This window comes from Grammomys surdaster, unplaced genomic scaffold (genome assembly GCF_004785775.1).
Source record: "Grammomys surdaster isolate TR1022 unplaced genomic scaffold, NIH_TR_1.0 174, whole genome shotgun sequence".
In the NCBI taxonomy this organism is placed as follows: Eukaryota; Metazoa; Chordata; class Mammalia; order Rodentia; family Muridae; genus Grammomys; species Grammomys surdaster.
In genome coordinates, this window is record NW_021604622.1 from 1,146,780 (window position 1) to 1,165,836 (window position 19,057).

The following is a 19,057-nucleotide window of genomic DNA, read 5'->3' on the forward strand; positions in this document are numbered from 1 at the left end:
ACTCTAAGAAAGCTCAAGTTGGCCTAGAACACCAGTTCTCCCGTCTTTACTTCCCTGATGCTGAGATCACATGTCTATGCCAAAATGCCCAGCACAGGATTTCCATGTTTTTTGTATGTCTGTTTTATTGTAAGGTATGAAGATCTCTACTTTATAACAAAGAGCTCTGGAGACTCAGAAAAGTAAAAGTGAGGCAGTTTACTTTATAATCTTGCACAGTCTGGTGCCAAATCAGACAAAAGCAGGGAACAAATTGAGCACAAAGAACAGTTTTTATAACCCAGAATGGAGGTCTCCTCCTCCTTTACCGCATTGGCTGAGTGTTCAGGGGTCAGGTGTTGTTGGGTAATCTGCTACTGACATTTGTCTGTTTCTCAACCCACATGATGTGTGGATTAATTTACATGTTTTATATCCTGCTTATTTTAAGGCTTCTTAGGACCATAAACCTTATGCCCAAAAGTCATCAGGCAAGCTTGATTCAGTCATTTTCTTCACTAAACTTTTGTGTTTGGGTGGTAGCAGCTAGGCTAGCCAAGGCCAGCAGAGCCCAGACTTAAGTGAGCTGGCTTAATTGTTCTGGGAATGGACCATTTTATTTTACTTCTTACATTTATCATCCTAAATGACAGAATTGATGAGCCAAATTTAATACTCACATATATTGTCCACTATTTCCTTTTTCATCCTTACAATAATCATGAGAGATTAAATACTCTGAAAGCAATATTTAACACATGTACAAACAAACACACTATTGTGATATTAGACTATTCTCAGATATAGTATTCTCAGACACGGATGATTCCTTTCAATAGTTAAGTTGTAATCCATGGCTAATATTATTCCTTTCTTCTAGACTTTGACAGCCATGTTTTTTTCCTGATTGACTCCCTGGAACTATTTTACTATTTAAAATTAGGTTTATAGGGATGGGTGCTATAGCTCAGCAGGTAAGACTTGTAACACATAAAGGTCAAAGGAGAGAATGGTCTCTATGAAGTTGTCGGCTGGTCTCCACATTTATGTGGCATGCATGTTCATACACACAACACACACACAAACACAATAATAAAATTGTTTTAAGATTAAAAAAATTAAACAGTCATAAGTTCAAAAATGGGACACTTAGTCCAATTTATAAATCTTAGTTTATTTCCAAATGAGGCAAATTTTAAAATCTACCTTAAGGTGGAGTGTTTGTTATTTGAGCCTTGGTCTCACTATGTGCTGCTGGCTTGAACCTTGCGTCCCCTTCCTCAGTCTCTTAAGTGTTACACAGATGTGTAACAATGTGTTCAGCTAACGTAGCCTTTTATTGATACTTGGTGACACTTGAAAACTTAGAGAAGTTCCGGTTAAATATCTGAATCAAATATAATCTTTTTAACACTGCTAACTAGCAGAAGTTATCCAAATGTTAAGAACAATATGAGTCTACAAAAATTATAACCCTCTTAATCATAAGCTCTCTCAAACAGTACTTATACCCTTTGTAAATACATCTTAATCTTCCCGATTAACTCTAAAATTTAAAACTCATTAATGCTTCTGATTTCAAACCATTAGACTAGTAGACTATCAGGACCTCTGATGAGCTACATTTTCTTAGCTACTATATAAAGACGGAAACATACAGAAATCAGTACCAAGGTAATTGTCAAATTATATGTTTTATTGAACATTCGTTATTTCCGTGTGTAAGGGGAAATGAGATCATCTTATCAGGCAGAAATATTGGGGCTATTACCAGAAGCAAGTCGATTTAACTGTACCAATGGTGCATAGTGTCTGTTCAGTGGCTGATGATAAACCCCAAACCACGGCACCCCTGAAACAGCTTTTCTTCAACACTGAGATAAACTGAGCTCCACACGTTCATCACTTTACAATTACACAGTAACTCCACTCTTCACACATCTGGCTATCTGACAGACTCCACTCCCTGGGTTCAAATCCCGAATCATCTAATAGTGTGGGTTGGCCTCAGTGAGTTCATGTATCCTTAGATCCTATTCTTTTCTCATCTTGCATTTATGATTTGACAGTTTCATACATGTATACAATGATCATATCTGCCCTCAGCTCTTCCCCCTTCCTGCTCAGCCTGACACCCACCCACTCCTTCCTGCTCCTTTGGAGGGTTAGTTGTTGCTTTGGTTTGGTTTCGGTAACCCGCTGAGTGTAAATAATGATGCCTTCTGGAATACTGACTGATCTCTTTGATGTTAGATCCAACCCTTTTGTCCCCAGACAGGGTCTCGTTATGTACTCTGCCTGATCTAGAACTTGCTGTATCGTTGTTATGTAGAACAGACTGACCTCAAACACACAGATATTTGCCTGTTTCTCCCGAGCTGGGATGACACAGCCCTCCCATGCTAAACCCTGTAGGTGCCACCTTGCCCAGCTAGATCCTACTTCTAACTGCTTTCATATTTCCCGCACTTACTTTGCTATGTACTTAAGACTTTGAATAATTTTTTTTGTTTTGCTACTTTTATTAGTCTTTCACTGAAACTTTTCTTCAGAATGTTACATGAGAAGAATAACTTAAGCAAAGACCATACTTCCTAGATCTCTAGAGTATGTTCTTTAACGTCTCCCTGTTCTTGGGTGGAAGGCCTTGGCCTGTGAAGGCTTGGTCTGCGATGATTTAGGTTGAGTGGGTCTCGGCTGAAAAGACTTAGATTGGGACTGATGGGGTTTAGGTGCTTTGAACTGAGTAGATTGGGATGGAGACGGCTTAGCTTGGGAGGACTGTGGATGAGTGGGTTTAGCTTGGGAGGACTGTGGATGAGTGGGTTTAGCTTGGGAGGACTGTGGATGCGTGGGTTTAGCATGAAAAGGCTGTGGATGAGTGGGGTTAGCATGGGAAGGCTGCACATGAGTGGGGTTAGCATGAGAGGGATTCTGATGAGAGGGTTTAGCATGGGAGGGATGGGGATGATGGGAGTTAGCTTGGGAGGTCTGGGAGTGAGTGGGTTTAGCATGGGAAGGCCGCACATGAGTGGGGTTTGCATGAGAGGGATTCAGATCAGAGGGTTTAGCATGGGAGGGATGGGTGTGAGACAATTTTTTCTGAGAAGGCACAGGCTGAAAGGGTTTAGGCTGGAAGTGTTTGCTCTGGAATTTGGATTGATGGCAGCTGGACTGGGAGGTAGATGAAAGTTTACTCCCAGATGTAGATTGAGACCCTGGTTTGAAAGCTAGATCCGAAGGCCTTCCCTGTGTTGTTTGTTGGACTCCTTGATGAGAAATGGGTATTATCCATTCTTGAATAGCTCCTGCTGGCTGGCAGGGCTGAGGGTGAGGATATTTAATATGCGATGGTATCTTTATAGATTTTCCAGCTGCTTTAGTCAGCTGTATCCCCTGGGCACAGGCTTTCTCAGGCTGTGGCTTCCCTGCTGCTTTAATTGCTTGTGAGGCAGGAGAATGCATGTGACCTACACGAGAAACCACTGTCCCAGATTTCTGAAGAGTTCTCTGCCTGCCCTCAGGATGGGACTGGACATGAGAAGTCTGTCTCTGTGATTTCCCAAATGGTCCATTCACGTGATACTGCTGAGGAGTTGCTGAGCATTTTGTGAATCTTCCCCTTGAATAAAATCTCCAGGGTTGGAAGGATTTAATACCAAAGTTTTGACCTCTGCTGTGAACACTTGTATTCTGATGGGGAAATGGAAAGAACCACTTAGCCCTCTGCTGTGATCTAAATTGGGAGCTTACAACCCAGGGGGCTCTCAAGGGAACATGGGAAAAGTTACTTCCAGCTTTAAGGGGCAAGGGCCATGGGTGTGCTGGATAAGGCATGAATACTGGTGTCTGATGGAAGATCAGAGCATTCTGACTGTCCTCACATTGGGTCCCAGGCTCTCTAATTGGCTTCTGAGCTTGGCTTTCAGGTGGGCTTTTTGTCTGACTAAGTGATTGTTGGTTCTCACCTTCAATTGTTCTGGAGGAAACTTGAGTATCTTGAGTCACTTCAAAGTCTTGGTCTACGTGAATCCCCAGCTCCCTTGCCAGAGAGGCCATATCTTCAAGGGACACACATCTGAGTGCAGAGGACATGACTTCCTGGAGGGCAGTTTGAAGGGTCTCCATAGTCTTCCTTCTATCCCCAGCTTCCTCTACTTCCCAAAACAGTAGCTGCGATGGCTTCAGTTTTAGGATCCTTTGGAAAATGTAAGCCTCTTCGCTCTCCTTGGCTTGGGGTCCGAGGATGAAGTAACATCTTTCAATGGCATCTTCTCCTAAAAACATTAGCAAGTCCCATTCCTTCTCACCAAGGCAGTCTGTGAAAAAGAACACCGCAGAGGAAACTTCCACCAGAAAACCAAATTGGATCCAAAAGCTTTCTAGATCTCCACGAAGGTTGGCCACAGCAACAGGTTTCTGGAAGACATGAGGGCTCCCCTTTAGCTCCTTGTTGTCAGGAAAACACCATGTCACTTCCACCAGGCCATCAGAAATTTGCCGAGGAAGCACAGGAACAGACAGATCCCGGTGGAGAAAAAATTTGTGTGGTTTCTGTTGGGAGGAGCTGAGCAGTGTGTTAAGAATTCTGGACTTGGAGAAGCTGCAGTGTCCTAGCCGCACAAAAGAGATGACAGGCATCTTCATGCGACTCACAAACGTGTCTGTTTCCCAGGGGGGCCCTCCTGAGGACTGCGTTGAGTGCTGCTTTAAGTCCTTCATAGCCCCCATCATTAAGATGCTTTTGTTGTTTTCTGGATCTGGCAGTAGCAGGGGAAGAGCAAACTGGCACTGGTACATGTTTGACATGACTTCACGTTGCAAAGAGCTGTCTGCACAGAGCATGCAGGCACAGAGGACATCCAGGGGATTGATGGTTTGTGTGTCTCCAATTCCTAACTTCTCTATTCCAGCCAGCAATTCTTCTGTGTTCTCTTCATCCACCACCTTGTGCCTAAGGATAAAATCTCTAGCTGTCAAGTCTAAAGCCTGAACTTTCATCAGGAAATTCCAAGCTAAGTCTCCTGGGGTCTCGGGCGTCCACTCACATCCTCGGTCTATGGAAAACTGCTTCACAAAATCTGGGAGAAGTTTTCTGCTTCTATCCATGTTCAGACAGGACAGGACATGTTGAAACACTCTCTTTCTTTCTGTAAAGCAGAAAGTACTCATTATTGCCTTGTTCCCTTCCCTTAAAAAAATACATAATTAGCCGGGCGGTGGTGGTGCACGCCTTTAATCTCAGCACTTGGGAGGCAGAGGCAGGCGGGTTTCTGAGTTCGAGGCCAGCCTGGTCTACAGAGTGAGTTCCAGGACAGCCAGAGCTATACAGAGAAACCCTGTCTCGAAAAACAAAAACAAACAAAAATAAATACATAATTGACAATTTTATTGACAAACCTTGAAACAATACAAAATGAAAGTCTCATTTCATCACCCTCTCTGCCCTGTTTTCCTTCTAAGAGACACAGTAATTTGGTGTAGTATGTGTCTTAGTTTGTTTTCTGTTGCTGTGATAAAAACAACAAGCAAAAACATCTTGGAAGGTAAAGGGGTTATTTCAACTTACATGTGCCAATCACAGTCTATCGTAAAAAGAACTTCACGACCTGAACTCAGGGAACCAGGAAGCACAGGCCACAGAGGAACACTCTGTACGAGCTTGCTCTCAGTGGCCTGTTCAACTCGCTTTCTTATACAACTCAAGGCCTAGGTGTGGCACTGCCCATGGTGGACTGGGCCCTTCCACACCAATCCTCAATCAAGAAAATGCCGCCTACAAATATGTATCTAGGCCAATTTTAAGGAGCCATTTTTTTCTCAGTAGGCAAAGGTATAAGTCCTGCAACTCTGAAGAGAAAGATTTCCCCAATACACGTGTTGCAGCTCTGAAGGGAGAGGTATACTGGCAGCCAGGAGCCAAGGAATACCATCAAGTCACACCTCACAACAATCCTCACACAAGAGGTGTATTTATTGGAAAGACACAAGAGGGTAGTTGCCTGTGCTCAGGTGAGAAGCTGCAGAGAACTGAGTGGGAGGCAAGCTGTATATAGGGTTTCTTGGAAGAAGAGTTTTCTGGATATTTCAAGGGTGGAGACTGGTGAGATTTCAAATGCTAAGCTTGAAGTAAGCTGAGGGACTGGTGGGTTTTCAAGCTCAGGAACTGACAGGTTTTACAACCCAGAAGCGAGCTTGGACTTTTTACCCTGTAACAGATGCTCAGTAAGCTTGACAAACTGAGCTCTGGCCCTTGGAGCCACATAGGAGAAGGCAAGAACCAACTCCCACAAGCTGTCCTCTAACCTCTCCATGCATGATACAGTGCACATGCTCACACACAGGCACGAAAAAATGTGATTAAGCAATCTCTCAAAATTTACATACTGCTTATCCCTTTTTGGAGAAGTCCTTACATTCTTGGGCATTTTCTTCACTTTCCCTCAATAAATCTGTATTTACTCTGCTTTTACAAAAAGTATATGTGTCTCTATTTTTTCTTTATCTCCCACTTTTAAATGTATTTTTCTAGTTGGTAGAAATAGCCTTGTAGTGAAAGGTCAGAGCAGGTCCTAGTCTTGACGGATGGCAGCTAGCACAAGATGGTTCATCTATTTTGCTTTATTGTTGTCAGGGGACTGGGGCATGTATGTGGGTCAGCGCCTCATGTAGCCCGGGACGACCTTGATCCTCCTGCCTCTAGCTCCCAAGTGCTGGGATTTACAGACACGTGGCACCATGCCCTGCATAACATCAGGTATAAGACTCCGTCTTGGGGTATAGTTTCTTTGGGACAGTGCTCACCTAAAGTATATGAAGCCATGTGTCTGATCCCCAGCACTTCAGAAAAACAAATAACCAGAAACAGGAGTAATAGTGTGTGCCAATAATCCCAATGTTTGGGAAGTAGATGTGTGAAGCCAGCCTGGGCTACATAAGATTCTACCTCAAAAAAAAAAAAAAAAGGCTCTTGAGCCATGTTTGGCAGAGCCCACCCCTGTCCTATGGAGTCTATTCTATATTTTTACTCTTACATTAAAAAAAAACTTTTTATGTTTATTTAGTGGTATATGTGTGTGTTTGTGTGTGTGTGTATGTGTGTGAATGTACGTGCCATGGCATGCATGTATATGATAGTCAAAGGACAACATTCAAGAGTTGGTTTACTTCAAGTCATCTTGCCTACTCTACTTTCATTTTTAACAAATCTATACTTTCAGTACTAAAAAAAGAGAGAAAGAAAGAAAGAAAGAAAGAAAGAAAGAAAGAAAGAAAGAAAGAAAGGAAGGAAGGAAGAAAGAAAGGAAGGAAGAAAGAAAGGAAAAAAGTTTGCACACACAGGTGTCTCTTTGTCAGAATGGTGATCTATGGACCAGATCCAGACATCCTGGGACCCTAACCGTACACTGTAAAGATCCTCTACTGATGATCTCCACTTCCATGGTTAAAACTAAAAATTACAGAACCCAATTTCTTTCTGGTTATAAAGCTGCTAAAATCTCTAAGCTGCCTTAAGCTGAAACAGAAGGTAATGTCGAAATGGCTACCAGCTGGAGATGGAGATCGTGCGGTAGGATGCTGGTCGGGCACGCACACGGTTTCCATCACTAGTGTGAAATAAAACCATGGATGGTGGATCATGCCTGCAATCCTAGAACTTCAGAGGCGAAGGCAGGAGGACCAGAAGCTCAAAGTAATCCTCAGGTTCATGATGATCTCAAGGCTAGCCTGGACATCTGGGGACTCGGTCTCTGGATCTGAAGCCCACTGTGTAGGAAGGTGTTTATGGCTGGAACTATGGACCTGGTCAAAAGCTCATAGCTGGGGAGAACATAGTACTCTGATGTGCTAAACGAACATGTTGTCAAACTGCCTCCTGACGTAGGTGTATAACCATACAGTAGTGTTAGCATCAGCCTTGGTCAGAAGCCTCCTTTTTTAGCAACTACTTAATCAGAATCCCACCGCTGGCCCAGGCATTGAGAATATGTGACTAGTAAGTGCTTAGAGAATATCCCTTCGATGTTTTCCAATGCACAGAGAACATCATGGAAGAAGGAACAGCTGGAGACAAGGGCCTTGAAAACACTGTCTGCAGGGCATGGGGTGGTCATTGCGCTCATGAACTCAGAGCCATCTGCACAGTGATGTGCCTGTTGGCATTATCAGGAGAGGCTGAGGGAAGCTATTGGCAGTTGGTGGCTGCTAAGTGGGGAATCTTTGGTATAGCACCAGCGAGCTGCCCATGTTCCAATGTTTAATGCACACTGGGGCCTAGAGGTGGCCCTGGACAACTCAATGGGTCACAAAACAAGAGGACCTGATAAAGGGCAGGAGACTTGCTGGGTACAGGAGAGGGTTGGGGGTATGTAATAATAGAAGGTGGTGAATGTGGCCAGAATACATAATCTTATACACATAAATGAAATTCTCAATGAACAAACTAATTAAAAACAGGGAAAAAAATGAATAAGGTACCCCCTACTGCATGATGGAAGTGACTACAGCAATCACTAAGCTGGTGACCACTGTTTACTTCTGCTTATATAGACAGCTTCCATATGCAAGACTCGGGATCTGCAACTCAAGAAGCTGCAGATCAAAAAGGTTTGGAAAAAATATTATGTTTGTTCTGAACACGATGACTTTTTTTTTCAGGGAAATAGTCATATTTCCCTGAAAAATAACTATTTACATAGAGTTTGTATTTTGTTAGTGTGAGGATTCTAGGAGCTTGGAGGAAGGAGGAGGAAGGGAGAGAAGACGGTTAGTGGGCACTGGAGTGCCATAGTTAAGAATAACTTCTAGGCCAGGGAGATGGCCCTGTGAGTAAAGGTACTTTCTGCCCAGACTGATGATCTGAGTTGGATTCCCAGGACTCACATAGAGAAAGGAGAAAACTCCTGAGAATTGTCCTCTAACCTCCAGACCCCTCCCAACATACACACGCACGAATGAATGAATGTAAAAGCTGAGTATGGGGCTGGAGAGATGGCTCAGTGGTTAAGAGCACTGACTGCTCTTCCAGAGGTCCTGGGTTTAATTCCCAGCAACCACATGGTGGCTAACAACCATCTTTAATGGGATCCAATGCCCTCTTCTGGTGTGTCTGAAGATGGCTACAGTGTACTCTCGAATGTAAAATCAATAAATAAATCTTTAAAAAAAAAGCTAGGTATGCATATAAAAAGGAAGAGTAACTTCTAATATTTTGTATCACAGTAAGACATCTTTGGCTGAGAACAATTAATTTTTCTAGATCAGCTAGCATAGAGAGCTATCTTATTTTCTGTTTGCTTTGAGATGGGACTTCATTAGCCCAGGCTGACATCAAATTCCCAGTCTTCCTTTCCCAGGGTCCCTACAGTGCTGGCATTACCTACATGCCCCCACACACCCAGTGGAAGGCTTCTGAATGTCCCCAAACAAATCATGTCTGGGGCCAGAGACATGCCAATTACCCTCTACTAATACACATTGTTCATAGTTATTGAGATGTTACACTTATACTCCACAGATACATGTAATTACTACATATCAGTTAAACGTAAAGCATAATGAAATATTAAAAGAATGTGTAGAGGTTATATACATGTATCAAGTCTCTTTCTTTCTTTCAATTTTTTTGAGACAGGTTTTCAGTCTTAGCCCTGACTAGCCTGGAACTCAGCATGTGCCTCAGATTAGTCTCAGATTTCCAGTGATCCTCTTGCCCCAGGCTCTGGGTGCTAGGGTTTCATGAGCCACCAGGCCTGGTTCACTATGCCATTTTAAATAAGGAGTTGGAGTATCCACAGATGTTGGTAGCCTTGAGGTGGTCCTCAAATCTGTTTCCCTTGGACACTGAATCTACCTACTGTACTGTCTCCCACTTCCGCAGACCTGGGAGCTCCTTCGTTCAATACCCTCCCCTGGAGAAAATCAACGTCACCCGGTTTCTGATTGGTTGATTTGGCCTATCATGTCCCCTCTCCACTATGTCATGGCACCTTCTTAGTCCATTGATAAGTTGCCTAATTAATTATACACGCTGTCTCCATACCTTCAGCGATTTTCTCCTCCTCTTCCAATGAGACGCTGGTCTCTGAAGCGTGGTCGCAGTTACTGTCTTCATCGGGGAATCCCATGGTTTCTTCATTCTCTTCATATTCCTCTTCATTATCATATACAAAGCACTGTGGGTCATCGCCGGCCCCTTCCTCCAAAACAGTCTCATCTTCAGGGTACCCAAGGTATTCTTGATGTTCCCCTTCTTCTAAGTAGAGCGAATCATCTGGCTCCTCGTATCTCTGCCCATCTCTTAAGAAGGTGATGCTCGACGGAACTTCATACTCAACTCGTTTGACTGAACGTGAAGTAGTGACTTGCGGTGTACCACACCCTTCCTTGGTCTCCCAAGAGGATACTGCCGGTTCCCCGTGGTCACTTTCCTTGTGGGTGAAGAACTCCGGAGCTCGGAGACCGAGACTTTCTTTCTCTTCTGAGAGCTCTGCTATCTCGGCATTCTCCGGGGTTATCGTCCCAAGACAAAAGGGATCTTCTGAATCCCTGCTCACCCCCACAGTCTCTTTAGTCCCCAGCCATGGAACTTCTGAAAAGACAGCATTTCATTATTGCCTCTGCTTTTCCAATGTAACTATTTTAAATTACCTGATGTCTCTCATCTTCAAAGCATCACCCTTTCGTTTTATTTCCTTTTCTTCCTTTCTTTCAGACAAAAGTTGCTGTCTGTGTTGATGGGCTGGCCCAAACTCTTGAGCTCTTGCCTCAGTCCTCCTCACTAGCTGAGACTACAGGAATGCAACCCATCTCTCTTCTGTGGACGATTCATCGAATGCCTACTACATTTAACCAGTAGTAATGCAGCCCGCAGTCAAATTTTCTTTCTTTTTTTTTTTAAGATTTATGTATTTATTTTATGTATATGAGTGCTGTAGCTACATGTATACCTGCATGCGAGGAGAAGGAGATCTCACTATTGATGGTTTGGGAGCCACCACATGGTTGCTGGGAATTGAACTCAGGACCTCTGGAAGAGCAGCCAGTGCTCTTAACCACTGAGCCATCTCTCCAGCCCCCAAATTTTCTTTCTAAGGAAATCTGATCCCAGTAATTCCTAATGAGTGAGACAATTACTGTATTCTAGATATAGTAAGAGCTATTTTTCTAGAATTATGAGACTTGTGAAGGTTAGTTTTAACTGTCAGCACAACTTAGAATCACAAGGGAAGAGAGTCTCAGGTGAGGAGTTTTCTGCACTGATTTGGCCATTGGGCATGGCTATGAGATGCGGGACTGCTTCAAATTAAGTGTTGTGGGAAGAAGACCCAGGCTAGCCACTGTGGGTGGTAGTAAGCCCTAGGCAGGGGTCGGAACTGTATGAGGTACAGAAACAAAGCTGAGCACAAGGAAGCAGGCAAGCATTTTTTTTTTTTGTCTCTGCTCTTGACTATAGAAATGATGTCTCTAGTGCTGTGTCAGGCCTCTGCCTCTATGACTTCTCCCACAGTGATGAACTATAACCTGTAATTATAAACTAATAATGAACCCACAAACACTGCTTGTTTGTCAGACTACAGAGACTGGAAAGGAAACTAGAAGAAGACCTGCCTTACATTAAGGATCATGAGCACACGCTGTTTTAATTCAAACCCCTATCTTCCTATCATCCCTTAAAAAAAAAAAAAAAACCTTTTTATTTTTAAAGGAGCTACAGCTCCCTCTAGTGATCATTTCCTGAACTGCTAAACAATACAGTAGAATAGGTGCCCCCTCCCCCCAGGTCATGAGTTATCTTTTGCAGCATGTTATTTTTTAAGATGCTATAAATTTGTATTAGTTCTTACTAATCATACAGTTCATCGTGGCATTCTCTCTGCCTCTGTCTGTCTCTGTTTTTCTCCCTCTGTCTGCTCTCTCTCTCTCTCTCCTCCAGCTAGTCTGTTTATTCCCAAAAGATGTTCTCTCCTACTTCCTTGTCATACATATTTAATATGCGTATATAGAAATGTAGGTTCTGCATATGAAATTTAAAAAGGAGACCAAGCAAAGGTGATATTAGATGACAAGAAGGACAGAATACAGGTGAAAGGGCATATGAGTCATGAAAGAAGATATAAAGCTATTTTTTATTTAAAAAATTTTTTCATACTATTTTTTTCTGAGAGGGATTATGGTAGGAAAAGTATAGTCAATATATTATATTTTTAAAAATCTACTTCCCCCTCCCCCTACTTTGAACGCCATCATAGTTTCTTCCCCCTCTTTTTATGGGGATAAGTAAATCAAAATGTAATTAGAAGTCGAAGACTAAAACCCTGAGTGAAGTTCCCTGGCTTCGTGGTCATTCTAACTGTATAGACGTTCACAGCAATGGATAAAGTTTGGGACTGGACAAGCTTTGGAGTGACTTCCTTAAACTGGCTGTGCTCTATTTGTGAACTAATTAAAACAAACAGAATTTTTTTTTCAGTCTTTCATATGATTTTATTTTCTCCCTTCAACCATAATAATATGATATCCAAATTTTGTCTTAACTGGTGGGTCTGTAAACACAGGCTTATCCATCCCACTGACAGGCAAGGCAAATGCTGCTTCTTGAAATGGACCCACCATGGATCCTCTGGTCATCCAACCCAAGTCACCCCCTTGTCTGGCTTTATCTTCACTATATTGTGTGGCCACTTCACTGAATCTCATCCCAGACTTTAACTTTTCCATGGCTTCCATGATTTTCCCATGTTTTTCACATAGAATATGTCTGACCTTTACTGCACTGCCACCACCTTTAGGACCCTGAGACTTCTTATCAGCACTGTCACTCCCAGAGGCTGAACCTCCTTTCCCTCCTTTTCCAGAACCACTTTTCCCTTTCAGCGGCATCTCCTAAGCTTGCGGTTGAACTCTCCGGCCAATTGTTCCGGTGTTAGCAAAGCCCCCTTCAGGCCCCACAGGTATGTCCTAAGCAATCCAGAATTTTTTAAGAAAGAAAAACAACTCTATTTTATAAAGTATCAATTTCAAGACCTTAAAACCTTTATTATTAATCAAATGGAGAAACTACACTTCTAGAAACTACTGTTCTTATCACAGACAACAGGAAGCTACTGCTCTTCCAACTGGATCATTTAAAATTGTTTTCCTTGTACCTTCAAAGTGGCTATCGAAAGGAAAGGTCTAAGGTCTCTGGGGATGTAAACATCTCCAAATCTATTCACACAAACAGGAAAGAAAGCCCTAGAAGGTGCCATTATCAACAATGTGCTCTTTCCAAGTCCCTGCCAAAGCAACAGGCATCGATCGGATGGTAGCTCAAAAGCAGCTGGAATCGGGTGGTCAGCCATTACCAGGCTCCTGAATCCCTGAGATCCACTGTTCCCTGCTTTAGAAACTACACACTTTCGGTTTCACATTTCAGTAAAAATCGTCACAGGAAGTCAAATCCAAACAACAGGTAACAATTCTTTTTCTCTTCTAGAAAACCTGCTTCTTCCCTCTTTGCTTCAAAATTGAAAAAATTCCACTTACCGTGCTTTAAGCCCAAGGTGGAAGCTGACGCTGGAAAGGCATTAGACAGACACTTGAGGAAACAGCAGCAGCTGGCCTCTCCTTTCTTCTGTATCAAAATTAACAGCTTCCGACTTTTCTTCAGGGGATCTGTAATTTCCTCTAGAGTCTCATACTCCTCTTCAGAAATCAGTCTCCGAGAGGTTAACGTGTCCAAGATAGAGTCAGGATCTTGTTGGAGGACATTGAGCAACTTTGTTCGTTGTTTTTCTATGATCTCTGAGGAAGCACCCTCTGTAGCCATTGCCTCCTGCAAACCAGGAAAGAGATAAAGTCGTTCTGGCACATGTAAAGAAATCTATGTTAACAAAGAAAGACAGAAATCCGGTTTAGTAAAGAGAAATCATGTCCAAAATACCTGCTGTTGGAGAGGGCAGAGAGGAACAAACACAGGAAGGGAAGTCAGCCTGAAGCAAACACTGTTTGTGGTTTCCTGTTGCTGGTCCTTTATCTATTCTGCTGTGTGTGTGTGTGTGTGTGTGTGTGTGTGTGTGTGTGTGTGTGTGAAAGCATTTGCTTAGGACAGAAACCAAGGTCTCACGCTGTTCTGCTACTGATCTGTATCCTGAACCTGATGGCTAGGCTAAACTTCACTAATACCAAGCAGTGGGTGGAACATGCCACAAAGGGTGGCACACACCTATGATCCCAGCATTCAGAAGGCAGAGGCAGGAAAATCAGAATCATTGTAATTTCAGGGCTGGCTAGTCCACACAGTGTGTTCTAGGCCATCCAGGACCACACAGTTAGTACCTCTCTCAATAAAACAAGACAAGAGATGAACTGAGCCTGGGGACTTCCTTCAGGAAGTTTCCCTTGAACTTCGAATTGGGTTAGACATTCCTGCTCTGGGCCCTATACTGTGATGTTATGAGTTTAAATCAACTGATTTGTGGAGAGTAACCTTCAAAATGCAAGTAAAAAATAGAGTTAGATAAAAATTTTAAATGTATAACCTTCACTGTAGCAATCCCTCTTTTGGACATTTAGGAGCTGGAGAGATGGCTTAACAGGAAGAACACTTGTTGCTCCTACAGAAGACCCAGCATTCACAGTTCCCAGCATTCACAAGGTGATAGCTCATAACCACCCATAAATCCAGTTCCAAGACATCCAACTTCCTTTCTTCACACACATGGTACACATCTATACATACAAACAAAAAATTCATATATATAACAAAAATTAAATCTAAAAATATTTAAAGAAGATATTAGATACATGCCAAAAAATATACATATAAAATATCTATTCCAAATGTATAATAGCAGAACAGCAAAAATGACCTTAATTTCCATAAATCAGAGATCTGTGAAATAAATGATAACAGGGAAATCCCAAAGAACTATTAAACTGTTAAAAGATTTTACTAATTTGTGACACATCCTGTGGCTGCTCAGAATTGAACCCTGATTCCCTGGGAGAGTGGCCAGTGTTCTTAACTGCTGGGCCATCTCTCCAGCCTCCTGCTAGACTGTTTAAAGGGATAAAGTAGAACCTGACAAGCACATTATATTATTTTGGAAAATAGCCCAAGTTACCAATCCCATTTAAAAAAAAAAACAAACTGGGCAAGATAATACACGCCTTTAAGTCCAGCTTTTGGAGGCAAAGCCAGGTGGATCTCTGGGAGGCAGTGGCAGGTAGTTCAAGGCCAGCCTGGTCTACATAGAGACAAACAAACAACAAAAACAAAGCAGTATATAAGCTAGGTGTGGTAGTATACGCCTTTAACCTCTGGGGAGGCAGAAATAGAGGGACCTCTGCGAATTGGAGTCTGCTCTCCATACCAAGTTTCAGGCTGACTAGAGGAGTATAGTGAGACCCTGTCTCAGACAAACAAAACAAAACCAGTATGTGCACAGCACACGCCTAATACACATACAGCAAATATTTTTATAAGAGGATAATCAAGACAGACAGTCCAGATTTTAATACTGGCTACTTCTGAGGATCAGATTATGAATGGGTTTATATTTTGTACTTTAAACACTAATACATTTTAGGGCTAGAGAGAAGGCTCAACTTGCTGTTCCTGCAGAGGACCTTGGTTCGATTCCTGGCACCCTCGTTATGACTCATACACCCAGCAGTAACTGCACTTCCAGGAAGTCCAGTGCCCTCTTCTGAATTCTTCTGGCACCAGGCATGCATGTGGTACACATATGTACATAGAGGTAAAACACTCAGGCACATAAAATAAGATTTTAATTTACATTAATTTTTTTGAGACAGGATCTTTCTAATGTAGCCCTGCTGTCCAGGAACTCATGATGTAGACCAGGCTAGCCTGAAACTTACAAAGACACACTTACCTCTGCCTCCCAAGTTTCTGAAATTAAAGGCATGTGCCACAACACACAGAAAAAATTTTAAGTGTTTTTACTAGCAGACATTTTCTCATTTTTATTAAAATTATATACTTGGTCTTTAATAATAATTACATAGTTCACTAGAACCTGAAAACAACCTAAATATCAGTATGAAAATAATCTGCAGAATTTCATTACTACTATTTTTTAAGATTTATTTTTATTAGGGCCAGAAGGTGGTAGTCTGCTAGTAAAAACACTTAAATTTTTTTCTGTGTGTTGTGGCACACGCCTTTAATCCCAGCACTTGGGAGGCAGAGGCAGACAAATTTCTGAGTTGGAAGCTAGCCTGGGATATGGGGTGAGTTCCAGGACAGCCAGGACTATACAGAAAAACAGTCACAAGAAACAAAAACAAAACTAAACAAACAAACAAACAAACAAGATCTATTTTTATTTGTGTCTGTCTGTCATATGTGTGCAGGTATACCCTCTGTCTGTCTGTCTGTCTGTCTGTTTGTCTGTCATATGTGTGCAGGTACATCCAAGGCCAGAAGGCACTAGATCCATGGAGTTTTAGGTAGTTATAAGTTGCCTACTGTGGGTGTTGAGAATCAAACTTGGATCCTCTGGAAGAGGAACAACTGAACTTAATTGCTGAGCTATCTCTCCACCCCTTTATTTAATATATTATATAGCATTCTACAGGAAAAAATTTCAATACCATACAATATAGAAAAATCATTAAAGAATATGAAGGAAAAAGTAAAGGTCCCCAAAGGATCATGTTCAGCATGACATCCTTTTAAAAATTAAAATTGAATATATATATATATATATATATATATATATATATATGTATCTCACATTCATGTATGTGTAAGTGCACGTACACACATGCACACACACACACTTACATGTCATGAAGTCATTAAGATATTATTAGATGGGCAAAATAGGCAAGATACAGGGGAGTGTAGAACAGAAGGATTGACTACTTGAGTCTAACAACTGTAGGCCAGGCTGGCCCACTTCAGAAAAACCCACCACCATTAAAGGCATGGTGGCCCACACCTTTAATCCCAGCACTTGGGAGGCAAAGGCAGGCAGATTGCTATGTATTGAAGGCTACCCTAGTCTACACAGCAACTTCCTAGCGCATGAAGGGTACACAGTGAGATCTCGTGTCAAACCCTCATGGGGAGAAACAGCAACACACAAACATATGCAAAGAAATAATGAATATCAAGTTCAGAATTATATTTATTCAAGTGGGGGGGATGGGACAGGTAGAAAATGGGAGGAGTAGTGGAGCCTAGGTAGTTTGATGCAAGGATAGGTTACTGTTATCAGAAAGAAATGGTGTGTAAATAAAGGCAAGCCATTAACGGACCAATGCTAAGAATGCATTTGTAATTAAAGATGTTACTTCTCTGTCTCTGTACCAGAGGTTACATAAGGAACTTGAAAATCTTTACCTAAGATTTATTTTTAGGCATGAAACCCTTTTCCTCAAAGAACCTTTTCATTTTTTAAAGTTTTATTTGGTTGACAATTTATAATTTAATGTTATATACACTTACAGATCCATGATGATGTTTGATCTATAAACACACAATGTAGGCAGACTGAATCAAGGTAATTAACATATCCAACACCTTGCTTATTTATTCTTCTTGTCTAGCTGCATGGTTGGGTCCTCTTACTGCTCTTCAGTTTCTGATGCTCACAAGTTTAGTGAAGAGGTTTCGTTGCTTTGTGTCTTAGGCAGTGTTTCATTGCTGTGTAGAGACACCATGACCACAGCAACTCTTTTATAAAAGAAAGCATTTAATTGGGACTTGCAGCTTCAGAAGTTTAGTCTATTGTCAACGTGGAGGGGAACACGGCGGCATGCAGGCAGTCATGGTGCTAAAGCAGCTGAGAGTTCTAGAGCCAGATCTGCAAGTAGCATAAGAGATACTGGGTCTAGCTTGGGTTTTTGAAACCCCAAATCCCCCAAATCCCCAGTGACACACTTCTTCCAACAAAGGCTACACCTCCCAATCTCTCTTAAGTAGTGTCGTGCTCTCTGAAGACAAAACACTCAAATATGATGGTGATGCCCTATTACTGAAGACAGCACTTACTATTGCTATCAGACATAGAGAAGTCGAGCTGGTGCCCAACCAGAAGCTTCACCCCTACTGACTAACATTTGTGGTACTGGATGCACTTTGCACATGGGTAGAGGTGAGAGCTATCATCAACACCACAGTAACTTGCTGAAGAGATATACTGGTACAATAGTGGCATACATAGAGGTGTAACCAAATTTCTGGTGGGATTTTATTGATACCATGAGACGGTACCAACACCTGACACTGCATGGGAGGCCAAGAATCTGAGACTAGATAGGTCACAGGCTTAGGGGAAAATCTATTACTTTTATTCTGCTAAAAGATTATAGGAATGTAATGGTTCCTAATGACACATTGCTACACTCATAGATGAGTGCCTGGCTCAACCCACATCAGAGAAACTTCTTGGTGTAGTTGGGAACGAACAGAAACCCACAGCTAGACAGTGTGCAAAGAATGAGAGATTTTGGAGCACACCATTCTAAATGGGGTGTCTTCATCATACTCCTCCCTACTTTCAAGGCTCGGGGACCTATCTGGAAGGAGAGATGAAAAGATCTCAAGTACCAGAAGGGATGGATGACTCCGAGGAAGCAGTGTCTTTCAGATACAATAGGACTGATGCATGTGTGAACTCACAGAGGCTGGGGCAGAACCTACAAGACTTGCACAGGTTCAAGTCAGACAGGGGTCCTAGCACCGAGAGAGGGAAGTGGACATTGCTAGCAAAGGGAACAATCGGTTTTCTCCAATAGAGTCTCACTGGGTATACCAACAACATTTCAGGGCTGGCCAGTGCCCAGGAGGGCTTTGGATCTTTTATTTGTTTGTTTTGATTTTCATTTTTGTGTTTTTGTAGCAGGAGTTGGGGGGGTAGATGAGGGTGTTGTTTCTTGTTTGTTCTTTGTTTTAAAAGAGAGAAAAAGAGCATAAAGTTGGATGGGTAGGGAGTTGGGGAAAATATGGGAGAAATTGGAGGAGGAGAAAAACAGGATCAAAAGATATCACATTAAAATATTTTTCAGTTAAAAAATGTATTTCTTCAAAAAGGAAGGAGGAGGAAGACAAAGATCCTGATCT

The 19,057-nt window shown here is 42.1% G+C and overlaps 1 protein-coding gene, 1 long non-coding RNA gene and 1 pseudogene across 3 annotated transcripts in view; all 3 read right to left on the bottom strand.

The window, feature by feature from the left end:
- Positions 1-1,654: 1,654 nt before the first annotated feature.
- Card6 (caspase recruitment domain family member 6) lies at positions 1,655-13,975 on the bottom strand. Of its 2 annotated transcripts, XM_028767603.1 has the most exons (4): positions 13,904-13,975; positions 13,507-13,795; positions 10,022-10,570; positions 1,655-5,129 (listed from the first exon to the last, which is right to left on the bottom strand). In XM_028767603.1, the coding sequence occupies exons 2-4, from the start codon at positions 13,787-13,789 to the stop codon at positions 2,596-2,598; spliced, it is 3,366 nt and encodes a 1,121-aa protein (XP_028623436.1). In that variant the 5' UTR covers positions 13,790-13,795; positions 13,904-13,975; the 3' UTR covers positions 1,655-2,595. The 2 variants fall into 2 exon arrangements, with proteins under 2 accessions (XP_028623436.1, XP_028623434.1); XM_028767601.1 differs by lacking the exon at positions 13,904-13,975 and having other exon boundaries at positions 10,022-10,567.
- Positions 12,440-12,879, bottom strand: LOC114621357 (annotated as a pseudogene).
- Positions 13,976-17,667: 3,692 nt separating the features above from the next.
- Positions 17,668-19,057, bottom strand: part of LOC114621358 — a 3,988-nt gene continuing 2,598 nt past the window's right edge. The window contains exon 2 of the long non-coding RNA XR_003711413.1: positions 17,668-17,798. This is a non-coding gene — a long non-coding RNA (uncharacterized LOC114621358). The remainder of the gene's footprint in view (positions 17,799-19,057) is intronic.

What these genes read in the sequence shown, in the direction of transcription:
- Card6 (XM_028767603.1), bottom strand. Translation starts at nt 13,789, where the DNA reads ATGGCTACAGAGGGTGCTTCCTCAGAGATCATAGAAAAACAACGAACA. An exon ending in CACCTTGGGCTTAAAGCACG is followed by an intron (nt 10,571 to 13,506) that starts GTAAGTGGAATT and finishes CTGTCTTTTCAG; the next exon opens with AAGTTCCATGGCTGGGGACT. An exon ending in GGAGGAGAAAATCGCTGAAG is followed by an intron (nt 5,130 to 10,021) that starts GTATGGAGACAG and finishes TCTGCTTTACAG; the next exon opens with AAAGAAAGAGAGTGTTTCAA.